Below are 16,198 nucleotides of genomic sequence, written 5' to 3' on the forward strand. Positions count from 1 at the left end.
ATAGGTTTTAAATGAGGCGAATGGCGCGGCTGTGTTATTATGGACTGGAAAATGTGGCTGCGCGGCAGTGCGGCGCTGCCCCTTTAAGGGGCGTGGCCCAATTGAAAGGGGCGTGGCCCAATTGAAAGGGGCGTGGCCCAATTGAAAGGGGCGTGGTCAAATGAGACGGGACCAAAAGGGGGCGTGGTCAGAACCGAACGTGGCCAAAGGGGGATTTGACGTAAAGGGGGCGTGGTCAAAAGGGGCGTGGACAATAGGGATGCGCGGCCAATAGCGGGCTTTGATTAAAGGGGGCGTGGCCAATGGCGGCGCGAAAGCCGAATTGGGCGCAGCCAATCGGTTGGGGGTGGGTGGCCGTAGGGGCGTGGTCAAATGGGGAGTGACCAATAAGGGCACGAAGCCGAAAGTGGGTGTGGCCACAAGGGGGCGTGGCCAATAGGGACGCGAAGCCAAGAGGATCCGCGTGTTTCTTTCATTGCCCCCCCCAGTGTTTGTGTCCCCCCCCAAGGTGCCCCCCTTTAATTTCCATTGGTGGGGGGTGTTCTCTCCCTTTTTTTAATATGGAGGGGGTCCCCATTTGTTTCCATTGGTGGGGGGGCTCTTTTTACTATTGTGGGGGGATCCTCCTTAATGCCCATGGGGGGGAGTCTCCCTTTTTATTTCCATATGGGGGGGGTCCCCATTTATTCCCATGTGAGGGGGTCGTATAGGGGGGTGGTCCCCCTTTATTAACATGGGGGGGTCCAATTTTATGTCCATTTGGGGGGGGTCTCCCCTTTTATTTCCATATGGGGGGGGTCCCCATTTATTTACATAGGTGGGGGGGGTCCCCCCTTTTATTCCCATGGGGGGGGGGGGTCCATCAACCATCTTCTCCCCCTCTCAGCGGCTGCAGTTCGGTGCCTCCTTTTCCTTCCCCCCCGCCCCCCAGTAACGGGGGGGTCCCGTGGGGGGGGCGATGATGTGGGGGGGAGGCCAGGACTTGGTTGTCCTCCCCCTCGAAGGGTCTCCCCCTGGTTTCGGGTAGCAGCAGGAAAGCGAAGAGCCACGAAGCTCCCAGCGTGGCGGCGAAAAGAACGAAGACCAGCGGGCCCAGAGCGTGCTGCGGGGGGGGGTAATTAGTTAATTCGTTAATTAGGTCGTGGGGGGGTTAATTAGGGGGTTCTGAGTCTGTTTGGGGGGGTTGTTTGTTAAAATCCCATAGGAGACCCCCAATTCTCCTCCTCTTCCCCCCCCAAGGATGAATAGGGGACTGAGTGGACTGAGGGGGTGTAATTAGTTAATTAGCTAACTAGTTAATTAGTTAATTAGGTCGTGGGGGGAGTTATTAGGGGGGTTAACCTTGTCCCCCTTAATCCTCCCTAATCCTACCGTATTCCCCCATTATTCCGCCATAATCCACTCAGATTCCCCCCAAATCCCCCTAATCTCACCTAATCCCCCTCTAACCCCACCATAAGCCCCCCAATCCCCCCTCATCTTGTCAAATCCCTCCCTGATCCCCCATAGTCCCCCATAATCCCACTATAATCCCCACTTATCCCCCCATAAACCCCCCAAGTCCCCCCAAATCCCCCAATCTCACCATAACCCCCCTAATCCCAGATAATCTCACCATAATCCCCCCTAATCCCATACCTGCAGCCCAGGGAAGGCCATCCCCACCACGAAATTCCCCGCCCAGTTGGCAGCTCCAGCCAAGGCCACGGCTGCGGGTCGGGGTCCCTGCGGGAAGAGCTCGGCCGCCAGGAACCACGGGATTGGGCCGGGGCCCAGCTCAAAGAAGGTGACAAAGAGGAAAACTCCCAGCAGGCTGACAGCGCCCGCGCCCGGGGAGTCCTGGAAGTACGGGATTATGGGGGGTTAGGGGGGAATATAGGGGATTATGGGGCTGTAGTGGCTTAAGGGGTGTGGGATTATGGGATGCTATGGGGTGCTATGGAGCAGCTATTGGGCGCTGTGGGTCACTATGGGGCGCTATGGAGCAGCTATGGGTCGCTATGGGGCACTATGGTGCAGCTCTGGGTTGCTATGGGGCACCCATGGGTTGCTATGGAGCAGCTATGGGTCGCTATGGGTCTTTATGTGTCGCTATGGGGCACTATGGAGCAGCTATGGGTTGCTATGGGTCTCTGTGTCATTATGGGGCGCTATGGAGCAGCTATCGATGCCTATGGGGCGCTATGGAGCAGCCATGAGTCGCTATGGGGCAGCCATGGGTCGCTATGGGTAGCTATGGAGCAGCTATGGGGCGCTATGGAGCAGCTATGGGGCTCTAGGGGTCGCTATGAGGCGCTATGGAGCAGCTATGGGTCGCTATGGGGCGCTATGGAGCAGCCATGGGGTGCTATGGAGCACTGTGGGGCAGCTATGGGTCACTATGTGTCGCTATGGGACGCTGTGGAGCAGCTATGGGGTGCTATGGAGAAGCTATGGGGCAGCTATGGGTCACTATGGGTCTCTGTGACGCTATGGGTCGCTATGGGGCGCTATGAGGCGCTATGGGGCGCAGTGGGTCTGACCTGCAGGCGCAGGCTGACGCTGAGGCTGAGGGCGCAGCCCAACATCCCCGCGATCCCCAGCAGCTGCAGCGTGCGGCGCCCACAGCGCTCCACCAGGAACAGCTGGGGGAAACGGGGGTAAATGGGGGGCGGGGGGTATGGAGGGAAATGGGGGGGTAAATGGGGGGCGGTGGGGGTCGGTGGGGTAAATGGGGGGAAACGGGGGTACATGGGGGGGCGGGGGGGTATGGGGGGAAATAGGGGGATAAATGGGGGTGGGGGGTATGGGGAGAAACGGGTGGGTAAAGGGGTGGAAATGGGGGGGAAATAGGGGGGGTAAGGGGGGAAATGGGGGGTAAATGGAGGGCGGGGGGGAGATGGGGGGGCGATGGGGTATGGGGGGAAATGGGGTAAAAGGGGGCATGGTCTCAATGGGGGCGTGGTCAGGGGAAAGGGGCGAGGTCAGATGGGAGGGGCCATGGTCAGGGCAGACAGGGCGGGGTCTGAGTGGGGGCGTGGTCAGGAAGGAGGGGGCGTGGACAGAATGGAGGGGGTGTGGACAGAATGGAGGGGGCGGGACGAATGAAGGGGGCGTGGTTAGGAGGAGGGGCGTGGTCAGAATTGAGGGGGCGGGGTCAGGATGGAGGGGCGTGGTTGGAAAATAGAGGGCGTGGTCAGCTGGAGGGGGGCGTGGTCCAGGTTTGGGGGGTCATGTCAGATATCGGGGGCGTGGTCAGAATGGGGCCTGGTCATGAAAGAGGGGGCGTGTCCCAGGGGCTGGGTTGGGGGTTGGGGGTCTCACCGAGAGCAGCGTGGCGGCCACGTTGACCACCCCGACCCCAATGGTGGCCACGGCCGGCTGCCCCACACCGGCGCTTTCAAAGATGGCCGTGGAGTAATAGAAGATCTGTGTGGAAAGGCCACGCCCACATCGACCCCAAAGCCATGCCCCCAAAGCAGAAGCCGCATCCACATCCAATAGGACTGGCCCAAGATCCCAAGCCACGCCCATACCGAACCCAGAGCACTGCCCACCAAACCTCAGGCCACGCCCACATCTCCTAAGCCACATTGTCACCAGACCACGCCCACAACTCAGACCACGCCCACAAGGCAAAAGCCTCATCCAACACCCCCCTTAGGCCACACCCACATCTTCAGGCCCCACCCACGACCCAAAAGCCACACCCACATCCATCAGGATAGGCCTAAGACCACAAGCCACACCCACAAACCACAAGGCCACGCCCACATCGACCCAAAGCCACAGCCACCACCCCTCAGTCCACACCTACAGCCGAAAGCCACGCCCACGTCCACCAGGACACACCCGCGAACCATAAGGCCACACCCACATGACCCTAAAGCCACACCCTCAATGACCACTGACCCTGTGACCCCTGACCCTGTGACCTTTGACCCCGTACCGCATTGATGCCGGAGAGCTGCTGGCTCAGCTGCAGCCCAATGGCCACCACCAATGGCTGCCTCAGGCGGGGGGTCCCCAGGAGGCGCAGGACCCCAAATCGGGGGGTGGGACCTCGAAGCTCCGTCCCCAGCGCCTCAAGCTCCGCCTCCGCCGCCTCCGGACCCAATAGGAGAGTGAGGGCTGTGGGGAGAGGCGGGGTTATGGGGTGCGGAGCCAATAGGAGAGTGAGGATTGTGGGGAGGGGCGGGGCTATGGGGTGGGGGGCCAATAGGAGGGAGGGGGATACTGGGAGGGGCGGGGCTACGGGGTGGGGGGAGAATAAAAGTGTGAGGGATGCTGGGAGGGGCGGGGCTACGGGGTGGGGGTCAATAAGTGAGGCAGTGTGTGGGGTTAAGGGGCACAGATGTGGGGTGTGTGGGGTTATGGGGCACACAGGACAAGGAGGATGATGATAATTAGGATGAGGATGAAGATGAGGATGACGACAACAATGACAACAATGATGAGGATACAGAGGATGATGATAATTTGGATGAAGATGAAGATAAGGATGATGAGGATGAAGATGAGGATGGCAACAACAGTGAAGACCACAAGGATGAGGATGAGGAGGATGACGACAGTGAGGACAGCAGTGACGGCAGCGACGAAGACGACGAGGATGAGGATGAGGATGAAGAAGAGGAAGAGGCCTCACCGTGCCCTGCGGCGCCGCGGCGCTGCGCGGCCATGAGGAACCGCGGGCTGTCGGGGCAGCGCGGCAGCAGCAGGGCCTGCAGGGCGGCCGGGCCCAGCCCCAATCCCAGCAGCAGCGGCCAGCGCCGCGCCGTGCCCAGCAGGGCGCCCAGGCCCAGCACCTGCAACGGACGAAGGGGGTGGAGATTAGGTTGGGATTATGGGGCCACAATCCCAACCTAAAGGGGCGTAATCCTGTCCTGTGGGGGCGGAATCCCGTCCTATGGGGCCATAATCCCAACCTAAAGGGGCGTAATCCCGTCCTATGGGGCCATAATCCCATCCTAAGGGGTCATAATCCCATCCTGACAAACCTGAGGGACCCCCAGATTCCCTTTATTTACCTCCATTCACCCTATGACCCGCCTTAAACCCCACACCCCCCCACGGACCGCCTTAGAACCCCCCCAAATCCCCTCCTTTTGGCCCCAAATCCCACTCAGAACCCCCCCAAGCCCTCCTTCCCTGCCTCCCCACCCCCATACCTGTGCCCCCAGGATGCCGATGACGACGGCCAGTTGGTGCAGGGTCCCCAGAGCCCCCCGCAGGTGGGTGGGGGCGATCTCCCCCACATACATGGGAACCAGCCCTGAGACCAGCCCTGAGAGTGGGGAGAGGGAAAAGCATGTCAGCTCCGTCCCTTTTAAGACGTGGCATCGCCCCTTTAAGAGGTGGCGTCGCCCCTTTAAGAGGTGTCATTGCCCCATTAAATTGTGGCACCACCCCTTAAAGGGGTGACATTGCCCCTTTAAGAGGTGATAATGCACATTTAAGAGGTGATGTTGGCCCTCTAAGAGGTGATAATGCACCTTTAAGAGATGGCATTGTCACTTTAAGAGGTGACATCGCCCCTTTAAGGGGTGACGTTGCCCCTTTAAGAGGTTGTATCACTTTAAGAGAAGACATCATCTCCTAGAAATGTGACATTGTCCCTTTGAAAGGTGACATCATCCTCTTAAGAGGTGGCATTTCCCCTTTAAGAGGTGGGGCCATCACTTTAATAAATGACATCATCCCTTTGAAAGGTGACATCACCCCTTTAAGAGATGACCGCCCCTTTAGGATGTAGCATTGCCCATTTAAAAGATTCGTTGCCCTTTTAAGAGATGACATCACCCCTTTAAGAGCTGGTGTCGCCCCTTTAAGATGTGATGCTGTCGCTTTAAGAGATGACATCATCCATTTGAAAGGTGACATTGTCTCTTTAAGTGGTAACGTTTCCCCTTTAAGAGGTGGCGTTGCCCCTTTAAGAAGCGGTGCTGTCACTTTAAGAGATGTCGTTGCCCCTTTAAGAGGTGACATCGCCCCTTTAAGAGGTGGCGTTGCCCCTTTAAGAGACACCAATGCCCCTCCAACAGGTGACAACGTCCCTGAGAGGGATAGCATTGCCCTTTTAAGATCAAGCATTCCCCCTTTAAGAGTAACCCTCACTCTTTTAAGGGGCGGGGCTAGGCAGAGCCACGCTTGCTTCCCATTGGCCGATACCTGAGTAGGCGCCGAGCAGGAACCGACCAATGATGATGAGGACGTAGGAGGGGCCCCACTTGGCCGCGCCCATCATGGCCCCGCCCACAAAGGCCAGCGCGTTGGTGGCGATCATGGCGTGCTTCCTGGGGGCGGGGCCACGTCAGGCCACGCCCAGCACATGGCCGCAGCCCCGTTCAGCCCCATTAACATCGATGACCCCGTTGATCCCATTCACCCTAATGACCCCATTGACCCCAATGACCCCATTGACCCCATTCACCCTAATGACCCCATTGACCCCATTAGCCTTTATGACCCCACTGACCCCATTAATCTTGATGACCCCATTCACCCTAATGACCCCATTGACCCCATTAAACCCAGTGACCCCATTAAGCCCCGCCCCTACTGAAGCCCCGTCCCCCAAAAGCCCCGCCCCCACCGAAAGCCCCACCCCCACTGAATCCCCATCCAGTCTTGAAGCCCCGCCCCTTTAGAAACACATCCACCCCTGTAGGCCCCGCCCCCTTCTGAAGCTCCGCCCCCATTTAAAGCACGTCAGCTTCCAGAAAAACCCCGCCCTTCCCGGAAACCTCACCCACCGGAAGTCCCGCCCCCACCGGAAGCCCCGCCCACCTGCCGAGGCGCTCAGCCACCACGCCCACCCCCAGCGACGCCATCATCCCCCCCACAGAGAAGATGGCGACCGACAGAGCCCAGAGCGTGGAGACGGCGGAGGGGGTGGGCGGCTCCCCCCAGCGCTGCGTCCACGTGGCGTTGTATTCATCTTCCAGGACCTGCGGGGGGGGGCAAGATGGCGGGGGACAAATGGGAACCGATGGGATCCCAATGAGAACCAATATGGAACCAATATGGAACCCAATATGGAGCCCAATGGGAACCAAAGGGAACCAATATGAGACCCAATAGGAACCAATATGAAACTCAATGGGAACCAGTATGGAACCCAATATGGAACCCGATGGGAACCAATATGGAACCCAGTATGGAGCCCAATGGGAACCAATATGGAACCCCAAAAGGGATCGCAATGAGAACCCAATATGGAACCAATATGGAACCAATATGGAGCCCAATGGGAACCAATATGGAACCCAATGGGAACCAGTATGGAACCCAATAGGAACCCAATATGGAACCCAATGGGAACCCATATGGAACCCAATAGAACCCAATGGGAACAACTATGGAACCAATATGGAACCCAATGGAACCCAATGGAACCCAATGGGAACCCAATATGGAACCCAATATGGAACCAATATGGAACCCCAAATGGGACCCCCACATACGACCCCCCAGTGGGAACCCAGTGTGCCCCCCCACAGCCCCCCCACGGCCCCCCGTCGCCATCCCCACCTTTTGGGGCGCGTTGATGACCCCCACGTGGTATCCGACCTGCAGGGACCCCAACACTGCCGTCCCCACAGCCATGGCCAGGGTGGGGGTCAGCCCGGGGCGGGGCGGGGCGTCTGCGTCCTGGGGACAGTGGGGACATCGGGGTCGGTGGGGACATTGGGGACATTGGGGGCACTGGGGACGTGGGGGACATTGGGGTCAATGGGGACATTGGGGTCATTGGGGTCATTGGGGTCAGTGGGGTCAATGGGGACATTGGGGACATTTGGGGACATTGGGGACATTGGGGACAGTGGGGACACTGGGGACATTTGGGGACAATGGGGTCAATGGGGACATTGGGGATCATGGGGGGACAATGGGGGACATGGGGGGAACATTGGTGACAATGAGGGATATGAGGGGGACATGGAGGGGGTGGCATGGGGGGGACATTGGGGAACATTGGGGGGTGACATTGGGGGACATTGGTGACAATGGGGGACATTGGGGGGGTGACACAAGGGGGTGACATTGAGGGGGTGACATGGGGGGTCAGTGGTGACAATGGGGGACATTGTGGGGGTGATTGGGGGGTGGCATTGGGGGACATTGGTGACATGGGGGGACACTGGGGGGTGACATGGGGGGTGGCACTGGGGGGTGACACTGGGGGGTGACATTGGGGGGTGACACTGGGGGTGACATTGGGGGGTGACATTGGGGGGTGACATTGGGGGGTGCCATTGGGGGGATGACACTGGGGGGGGTGACATTGGGGGGTGCCATTGGGGGGATGACACTGGGGGGGTGACATTGGGGGGTGCCATTGGGGGTGACATTGGGGGGGATGACACTGGGGGGGGTGACATTGGGGGGTGCCATTGGGGGGATGACACTGGGGGGGGTGACATTGGGGGGTGCCATTGGGGGGATGACACTGGGGGGGTGACATTGGGGGGTGCCATTGGGGGGATGACACTGGGGGGGGATGACATTGGGGGGTGCCATTGGGGGGTGCCATTGGGGGGATGACACTGGGGGGGGGTGACATTGGGGGGTGCCATTGGGGGGTGCCATTGGGGGGTATGACACTGGGGGGGGATGACATTGGGGGGTGCCATTGGGGGGTGCCATTGGGGGGATGAGACATGGGGGGGTGACATTGGGGGGTGCCATTGGGGGGATGACACTGGGGGGGGATGACATTGGGGGGTGCCATTGGGGGGATGACACTGGGGGGGATGACATTGGGGGGTGCCATTGGGGGGATGACACTGGGGGGGGTGACATTGGGGGGTGCCATTGGGGGGTGCCATTGGGGGGGATGACACTGGGGGGGGATGACATTGGGGGGTGCCATTGGGGGGATGACACTGGGGGGGGATGACATTGGGGGGGGTGACATTGGGGGGTGCCATTGGGGGGATGACACTGGGGGGGGATGACATTGGGGGGTGCCATGGGGGGTGCCATTGGGGGGGATGACACTGGGGGGGGGTGACATTGGGGGGTGCCATTGGTGTCGCCCGTCTCGCCCCCCCTTAGTGGGGCCCCGGGCCGAGCGTTGCCCCTATAAGGACCGAGCGGAGCTGCGGGGCGGGGGGCCGCGAGGGGGGGAGCGACGTCCGGGGTCATTGGACCCCGCAGGTAGGGAAGGGGGGGGCCTTAATGAACCCCCTCTAATTAGCGTTAATTAACCGCCTCTGTGTTAATGAATCCTTAATGAGCCTCACTACCCTCACCCCCCCAATTGAATTATGCCACTAATTGCCCCTCTAATTACCCCTTTAATTAACCCTGTAACTGCCCCTCTAATTAACCCTCTAATTAGCTCTCTAATTGCCCCTCTAATTGCCCCCTTGACGACCCTCTCAGTCCCAATTACTCACTAATTATCCCTCTAATTATCTCCCTAATTGTCCCTCTAATTATCTAATTGCCCCCTTGATGACATCTCAGCCCCAATTAGTCACTAATTGCCCCTCTAATTACCTTAGTCCCAATTATTCCCTAATTAACCCCTAATTAACCCTCCCAGTCCCAATTAACCCCTAATTAACCCCCTAATTATCTCCCACCCCACATCCCATTTATTCCCCTAAATGGCCCCCAACCCTAATTAAGCCACTAATTAACTCTGTAATTACCCCCTTAATTAACCCCTAATGACCCTCTCAGTCCCAATTAACCCCTAATTAACCCCTAATTACCCCCCTAATTACCTCCCACCCCACATCCCAAACATTTATTCTCCTAAATGGCCCCCAACCTTAATTAAGCCCCTAATTAACCTCCTAATTACCCCCTTAATTAACCCAAATGACTTTCTCAGTCCCAATTACTCCCCAATTAACCCCTAATGACCCTCTCAGTCCCAATTAACCCCTAATTAACCCCCAATTAACCCCCTAATTACCCCACACCCCATATATCCCCCATTTACTCCCCTACACCCCCCCAAACCTAATTAAGCCCCTAATTAGCCCTCTAATTACCCCCTTAATTAACCCCAAATGACCTTCTCAGTTCCAATTACCCCCCAATTAACCCCTAATGACCTTCTCAGTCCCAATTAACCCCTAATTAACCCCTAATTACCGCCCACCTCCCCCCAAATTCCCCCCAAACCCAATTAATCCCCTTAATTACCTCCCTAATTATCCCCTAAATCCCACTTGCCTGCTAATGAGGCACCAATTAATCACTTAATTATTCCCTCATTACTCCGGTAACGCCCCACTAATTACCCCCTAATTACCCCCAACCGCTAATAACCCCCCTAATTACCACCTAATTACCCCTAATAGCCCACTAATTATCCCTTAATTACCCGCAAATCTAAATCTCTCTAATTATGCCTTAATTAGCCCCTAATTACGCCTAATTACCCCCAACTTAACCCCCGAATCCCCCCCAATTATCCTTTAATTACCCGCTCTCCTTAATTACCCCTTTAATTATCTCCTAATCCCTAATTACTCCCTAATTACTCATTACCATCCCCCTCATTAACCCCTAATTATCCCCCATACCGCTAATTACCCCCATAATTACTCTCCCAGCCCTAATTGCCCCCAATTCCTAATTAGCCTCTCATCACCCAATTAATAACCTCCAACCCCCCCTAATTAATTAATTACCTCCAAACCCTCAGCCCTCATTTTTCCCCTAATTGCCCTCCTAATTAGCCCTACAACTATTAATTGCCCCTAATTAGCATAACACCGCCCCCATTCACCTCCAAATATCCACTAATTAACACCTTAATTAGCTCCCTTGACTTAATTAAGCCCATTAATTAACCCCCCCCCCCCCCCCCCCCATGTACCTCCTCCTCATTCTGGATCTGCTGGAATCCACTCGGCATCGTGGGGACTTAATTAAATTAATTAATTAACGGGGGGGTAATTAACGAGTGACAATTAATAAGCGCTAATGAGCAGCCGGTAGTTAATAGGGATTAATTAACGGGGAGCAGTTAATGAGTAATTAGTAGGTAATTAAGTAATTAAGCGCGAGTTTGGGGGTTGAGGGGAGAATAAGGAGTTAATGAGGGAGGTTAATTAATAGGGAGTAATTAATGAGGGGTAATTAAGAAGGAGTAGTTAATGGGGTTAATTAATTAGCGGGGGTGATTAGCAGCGCCGCGACCCCCCCGGGTTGGGCAGATCCCGGGGGGGGGCGGGGCAATGGGAGGGGGAGGGGCAATTAAGGGGGGTAATTAGTGGAGGGAGTAATTAATAAAAGTGATTAAGGGGTAATTAGGGGAGGAATTAATGAAGGGGAGGCAGTTAATGGGGGTAATTAATTGGGGTAATGAGGAAGGGAGGTGGCTGCGGGGTAATGATTGGGTAATTAGTGTGGGGAGTTAATTAGCGGGTCGTTAAGGGGGTATTAATTAGAGGGGGTAATTAATAGGGGCAATTTTTGGGGTAACGAGGAGGGGCGATTAGTGAGAAATTAATTCGTTAGCGCAATAATTAATAGCCTTAATTAGTGAAACAATTTCATGCAGTTTTAGTGAAAGGCGGGATTATTAATCAAGGCGCCATTAATTAAAGGGCTAATTAATAAGGGTCATTAGTTAATGAGGTGCTCCGCGTGAATTAATGGGGTGCTCAGCGTGAATTAAGGACGCAGTCAGCATTAATTAAGGGACCAATGAGAGTCGATCTGGGGCTCATTAAATCCTTATGAATCCAGGGGTTAATTAATTAAAGGGCTGTTAATTAAGGGCCGTTAATTGGGGTCCGGTTGCTGCGCTCTGGGGCTCCGCAATGGGGGCCTCCGGAGGCCACGCCCCCTTTTAGGCCACGCCTTCCTTTAAGAAAGCCACGCCCAGCAAAAGTTAGGCCACGCCCCCAAACTCAGCGGGGTCACTCGAGGTCACGCAGTGACGTCACTGCCGCGCCCCCCTCCCCTCCCCCCTCCGAGTTATTTTTAGGGAAAGGTCACAGCGGTGGGGGAGGGGCGGCTCTTAAAGTGGCGCTGAAGCCGTGGGGGGTGTGAAACTGTGTGTGGGGTCCACCTCTGCTATTGCCCTTTTAATTAACACCTGCCATTATAATTATTCTTTCACTTATTCCATTAATGATCTCATCCCGTTAATTAATCCATCCCCCTTAATTGCTCCACCCCCTTAGTTGTAATGGTCTCCTAATTATGTGCCCCCTTAGATACCCCGCCCCCTAATTACTCCACCCCTTAATTACTCCGCCCCTTTAAATAATCCATCCCCTTAATTACCCTGCCTCTTAATTACCCTATCTCCGTATCCCTTTAATTACCCCGCTCAATTAATTAACCCAACCCCCTTAATTACCCCACCCCCTTAATTGCCCCGCACCTTAAATCCTCCCCTCCCCCTTAATTATCCCGCCCCCTTAATTACCCTAATCTCTTATCCCCTTAATTAACCCGTCCAATTCATTAACTCAACCTTCCTAATTATTCCAGCCCCTGAATTATTCCTTTCTGTTAATTACTCTGCCACTTAATTACCCCGTTACCTTACACTCTTAATTAACCCAACCCCGTTAATTACACCACGCCCACGTTACTCTTCATTGCTATTGCTTTCCCCTCTAATTCCCCATCCCCTTAATTAATTATCCCCGGCATTAATTATCCCATTGCCCCTCCCCCAGCGCAATTCCCGCCTCTCGCGAGGCCGGCACCGCAACTCTCGCCGCGACGTCACCACGCGCGCCACCGTCGCGCTTTTATGACGTCACACCAGAGCGCTTCCTCATTCTGCTGCAGCGGCCCGGCCGCGCAGCAGCTCCGGGGGAGGGGGTCGCTCGTCGCCGCGCTCTGACGTCGTTCTGACGCCATCGCGACGTAGAACGTGACGTCATTTTCCACCTCCCCACCGAGAGGGTCGCCATGGTGTCGTTGCTGTGCTGCGGGCCCAAGCTGGCGGCGTGCGGCATCGTCCTGAGCGCCTGGGGCGTCGTCATGCTGGTGAGGGGAGGGGGGAGGAGGGGGTTTGGGGGGCGGTCTGGGGGGGCTATGGGGGGGTCTGGGGGGTCTGGGATAGTTTTGGGGAGTCTATGGGGGGTTCGGGGGGGTATGGGGGGTCTAAGGGGGTTCTGGAGGGGTCTTGGGGAGTTTTGGGGGGTTCTGGAGGGTCTATGGGGGTTCTGGGGGGGCTTGGGGGGCTTCTGGGGGGTCTATGAAGGTTCTAGGAGGGTTTTGGGGTTGCTGTGGGGGTTCTGAGGGGATTCTGGGTGGATCTCGGTGGTCTGTGGGGGGTCTGGGGGAGTTCTGGGGGGTCTAAGGGGGTTCTGGGGGGCTCTGGAGGGGTTCTGTCGGGTCTATGGAGGGTTCTGGAGGGGGTATGAGGGGTCTAAGGGGCTTCTGGGGGAGTTTTGGGGGGCCAGTGGGGGGTTCTGGGAGATCTGTGGAGGTTCTGGGGGGCCTATGGGGGTTCTGGGGGGCTTCTGGGTGGGTCTTGGGGGTCTATGGGGGATTCTGGGAGGTCTAAGGGGGTTCTGGGGGGTCTGGAGGAATTTTGGGGGGGTCTGGGGGGGTTCTGCAGGCCCTAAAGGGATTCTGGGGGAGTCTAAGGGGGTCCTGGGGGCCTTCTGGGTGCTTCTGGGGGGTCTGTGGAGGATTTGAGGGGGTCTGGGGGGTCCTGGGGGGTTTTTGTGGGGCTTCTTTGGGACCTCTGGGGGTTTTGAGGGGATCTGGGGGGGGGTTTGGGGGGGATCCTGGGGGGATTCTGTCCCCATTGTCCCCATGTCTGTGTCCCCATTGTCCCCATTGTCCCCATATCTGATCTATTTGTCCCTATTTGTCCCCACTGTCCCCATATTTGTGTGTCCCCACTGTCCCCATTTGTCCCCATTGTCCTCATTGTCCCCATTGTCCCCATTTGTCCCCATTGTCCCCATTTGTTCTCACTCTCCCCATTGTCCCCATTTGTCCCCATTGTCCCCATTGTCCCCACTTGTCCCCATTGTCCCCACTGTCCCCGTTGTCCCCTTCGTCCCACTGTCACCACCCCATTCCGGTCCCATCCGCCCTGCAGGGTGGTGACAGTGGCGCTGTGTAGGGTGACATTGTCACCTCTAAGGGGGGGGGAGGGGACAGCAGGAAGTGACACGCGGGGGGGGGTGACAGTGACACGAAGGGGGTGAAGGGGGTGACAATGCCAGCGGGATGTGGTGACACAGAGGGGAGGTGACATGGAGGGGGGGGGGTGACATGAAGGGGGGATGACACTGGGGGGAGGTGACACTGAGGGGTGACAATGACCATGATGGGATGACACGGGAGGTGACACTGGCAGGGGGTGACAATGGGGGGGTGACATTGGGGGGGTGACAGTGACACGACGGGGGTGACAATGCCAGTGGGATGTGGTGACACAGAGAGGAGGTGACACTGGGGGGGAGGTGACATCGGGGGGGGGGTGACATGAAGGAGGGGTGACACTGGGGGGGGTGATTGACACCAGGTGGGTGACATTGGGGTGGTGACAGTGACACGAGGAGGTGACAATGCCTGCAGGATGTGGTGACACAGAGGGCAGGTGACACCGGGGGGTGGCATGGCAGGGTGACATGAAAGGGAGGTGACACCGGGGGGTGACACCAGGGGGGTGACACTGGGGGTTGACAGTAACACTGGGAGGTGACAATGCCGGCAGGTTGTGGTGACACAGAGGGGAGGTGACACCGGGGGGTGGCACTGAGGGGGTGACAAATGGCACCAGGATGGGGTGACAGGGTGACAGGGGAGGTGACACCGGGGAGGTGACACCTTGGGGGGGGGGTGACAACCATTTTAATTCTTCCTCCTCCCCCCCCCAGGTGCTGCTGGGCATCTTCTTCAACGTGCACTCGGCGGTGCTGATCGAGGACGTGCCCTTCACCGAGGAGGACTTCAATGAGTGAGTTGGGCTTGGGGTCACAACCACACAACAACACAACCGCACAACCGCACAACAACACAACCACAACCACACAACTGCACAACAACCACACAACAACACAACCGCACAACCGCACAACAACACAACCACAACCACACAACTGCACAACAACCACACAACAACACAACCGCACAACCGCACAACAACACAACCACAACCACACAACTGCACAACAACCACACAACAACACAACCACAACCGCACAACCGCACAACAACCACACAACAACACAACCACACAACTGCACAACAACCACACAACAACACAACCGCACAACCGCACAACCACCACACAACAACACAACCGCACAACTGCACAACAACCACACAACAACACAACCGCACAACCACACAACAACACAACCACAACCACACAACCGCACAACCGCACAACAACACAACCACACAAGAACACAACCGCACAACCGCACAACAACCACACAACAACCACACAACCACACAACCACAACAACCACACAACAAGACAACCACACAACAGCACAACAGTGACACAACCACACAACCACACGACGACACAGCCACACAACCACACAACAGTGACACAACGACACAACAGCACAATAGTGACACAACGACACAATGAAACAATGACAACGATGCCATGACACAACAACGACACAACACCACAGCACCAGAACAATACAACACAGCAATGCAGCAACATCACAACCACACAACAACACAACAACAACACAGCACCACAACACCACAACGACACAACACCACACAACAACACCACAAGAGCGACACGACACATCAACACAGCAACATGACACAACGACGCAACAAAGACATGACACAACACCACAACAACAACACCACACCACACCACAACCCCACAACCTCCATTTCTAACCTTAATTTCCGTCCATCCCAGCGGTCCGGAGCGCATTTATGGGCTGTACGAACGCGTGGGCACCAACTGTTTCGTGGCTGCTGGGCTCTACCTGTTGTTGGGAGGCTTTGCTTTGTGTCAGGCGCGGCTCAATAAGAGGAAGGAGTACCTCGTCCGCTAGTCGTCGTGGCAACCAACTCCAGAAAGACCCCCGCTGCTTCCCCAAAAGACCCCCATTTGCCCCCCATATCCTGGTTCTGATCCCGGTGGTGGTGGTTGGAGGACCTGGAGGTGGTGCTTGGAGGACCGACTGGTTTGGTTTCTCTCTTACCTACAATGTTCTGACCCACACGGTGTAATAAATGATGTTGTTCCCTACTGCTGTGTAAAGTTTCGGGTGTCTGTTACCAT

General features: G+C 56.4%; 2 protein-coding genes across 2 annotated transcripts; one reads left to right on the forward strand and one right to left on the reverse strand.

Moving 5' to 3' along the window:
• Window positions 1-697: 697 nt before the first annotated feature.
• LOC104916152 (solute carrier family 2, facilitated glucose transporter member 4-like) lies at window positions 698-11,828 on the reverse strand. Its single transcript, XM_085215168.1, has 11 exons — window positions 10,823-11,828; window positions 7,513-7,632; window positions 6,769-6,929; window positions 6,151-6,275; window positions 5,151-5,266; window positions 4,628-4,787; window positions 3,929-4,110; window positions 3,304-3,408; window positions 2,523-2,624; window positions 1,639-1,839; window positions 698-1,102 (listed from the first exon to the last, which is right to left on the reverse strand). Exons 1-11 carry the CDS (start codon window positions 10,859-10,861, stop codon window positions 863-865), a joined length of 1,551 nt encoding a protein of 516 aa, XP_085071294.1. The 5' UTR covers window positions 10,862-11,828; the 3' UTR covers window positions 698-862.
• An 869-nt stretch (window positions 11,829-12,697) lies between these two features.
• RNASEK (ribonuclease K) lies at window positions 12,698-16,165 on the forward strand. The gene is made up of 3 exons (XM_085215173.1): window positions 12,698-12,957; window positions 14,811-14,890; window positions 15,830-16,165. Exons 1-3 carry the CDS (start codon window positions 12,880-12,882, stop codon window positions 15,966-15,968), a joined length of 297 nt encoding a protein of 98 aa, XP_085071299.1. The 5' UTR covers window positions 12,698-12,879; the 3' UTR covers window positions 15,969-16,165.
• The last annotated feature ends 33 nt before the right edge of the window (window positions 16,166-16,198 follow it).

The sequence above is a fragment of the Meleagris gallopavo genome, unplaced genomic scaffold, assembly GCF_905368555.1.
Source record: "Meleagris gallopavo unplaced genomic scaffold, MGAL_WU_HG_1.1 scaffold_7, whole genome shotgun sequence".
In the NCBI taxonomy this organism is placed as follows: Eukaryota; Metazoa; Chordata; class Aves; order Galliformes; family Phasianidae; genus Meleagris; species Meleagris gallopavo.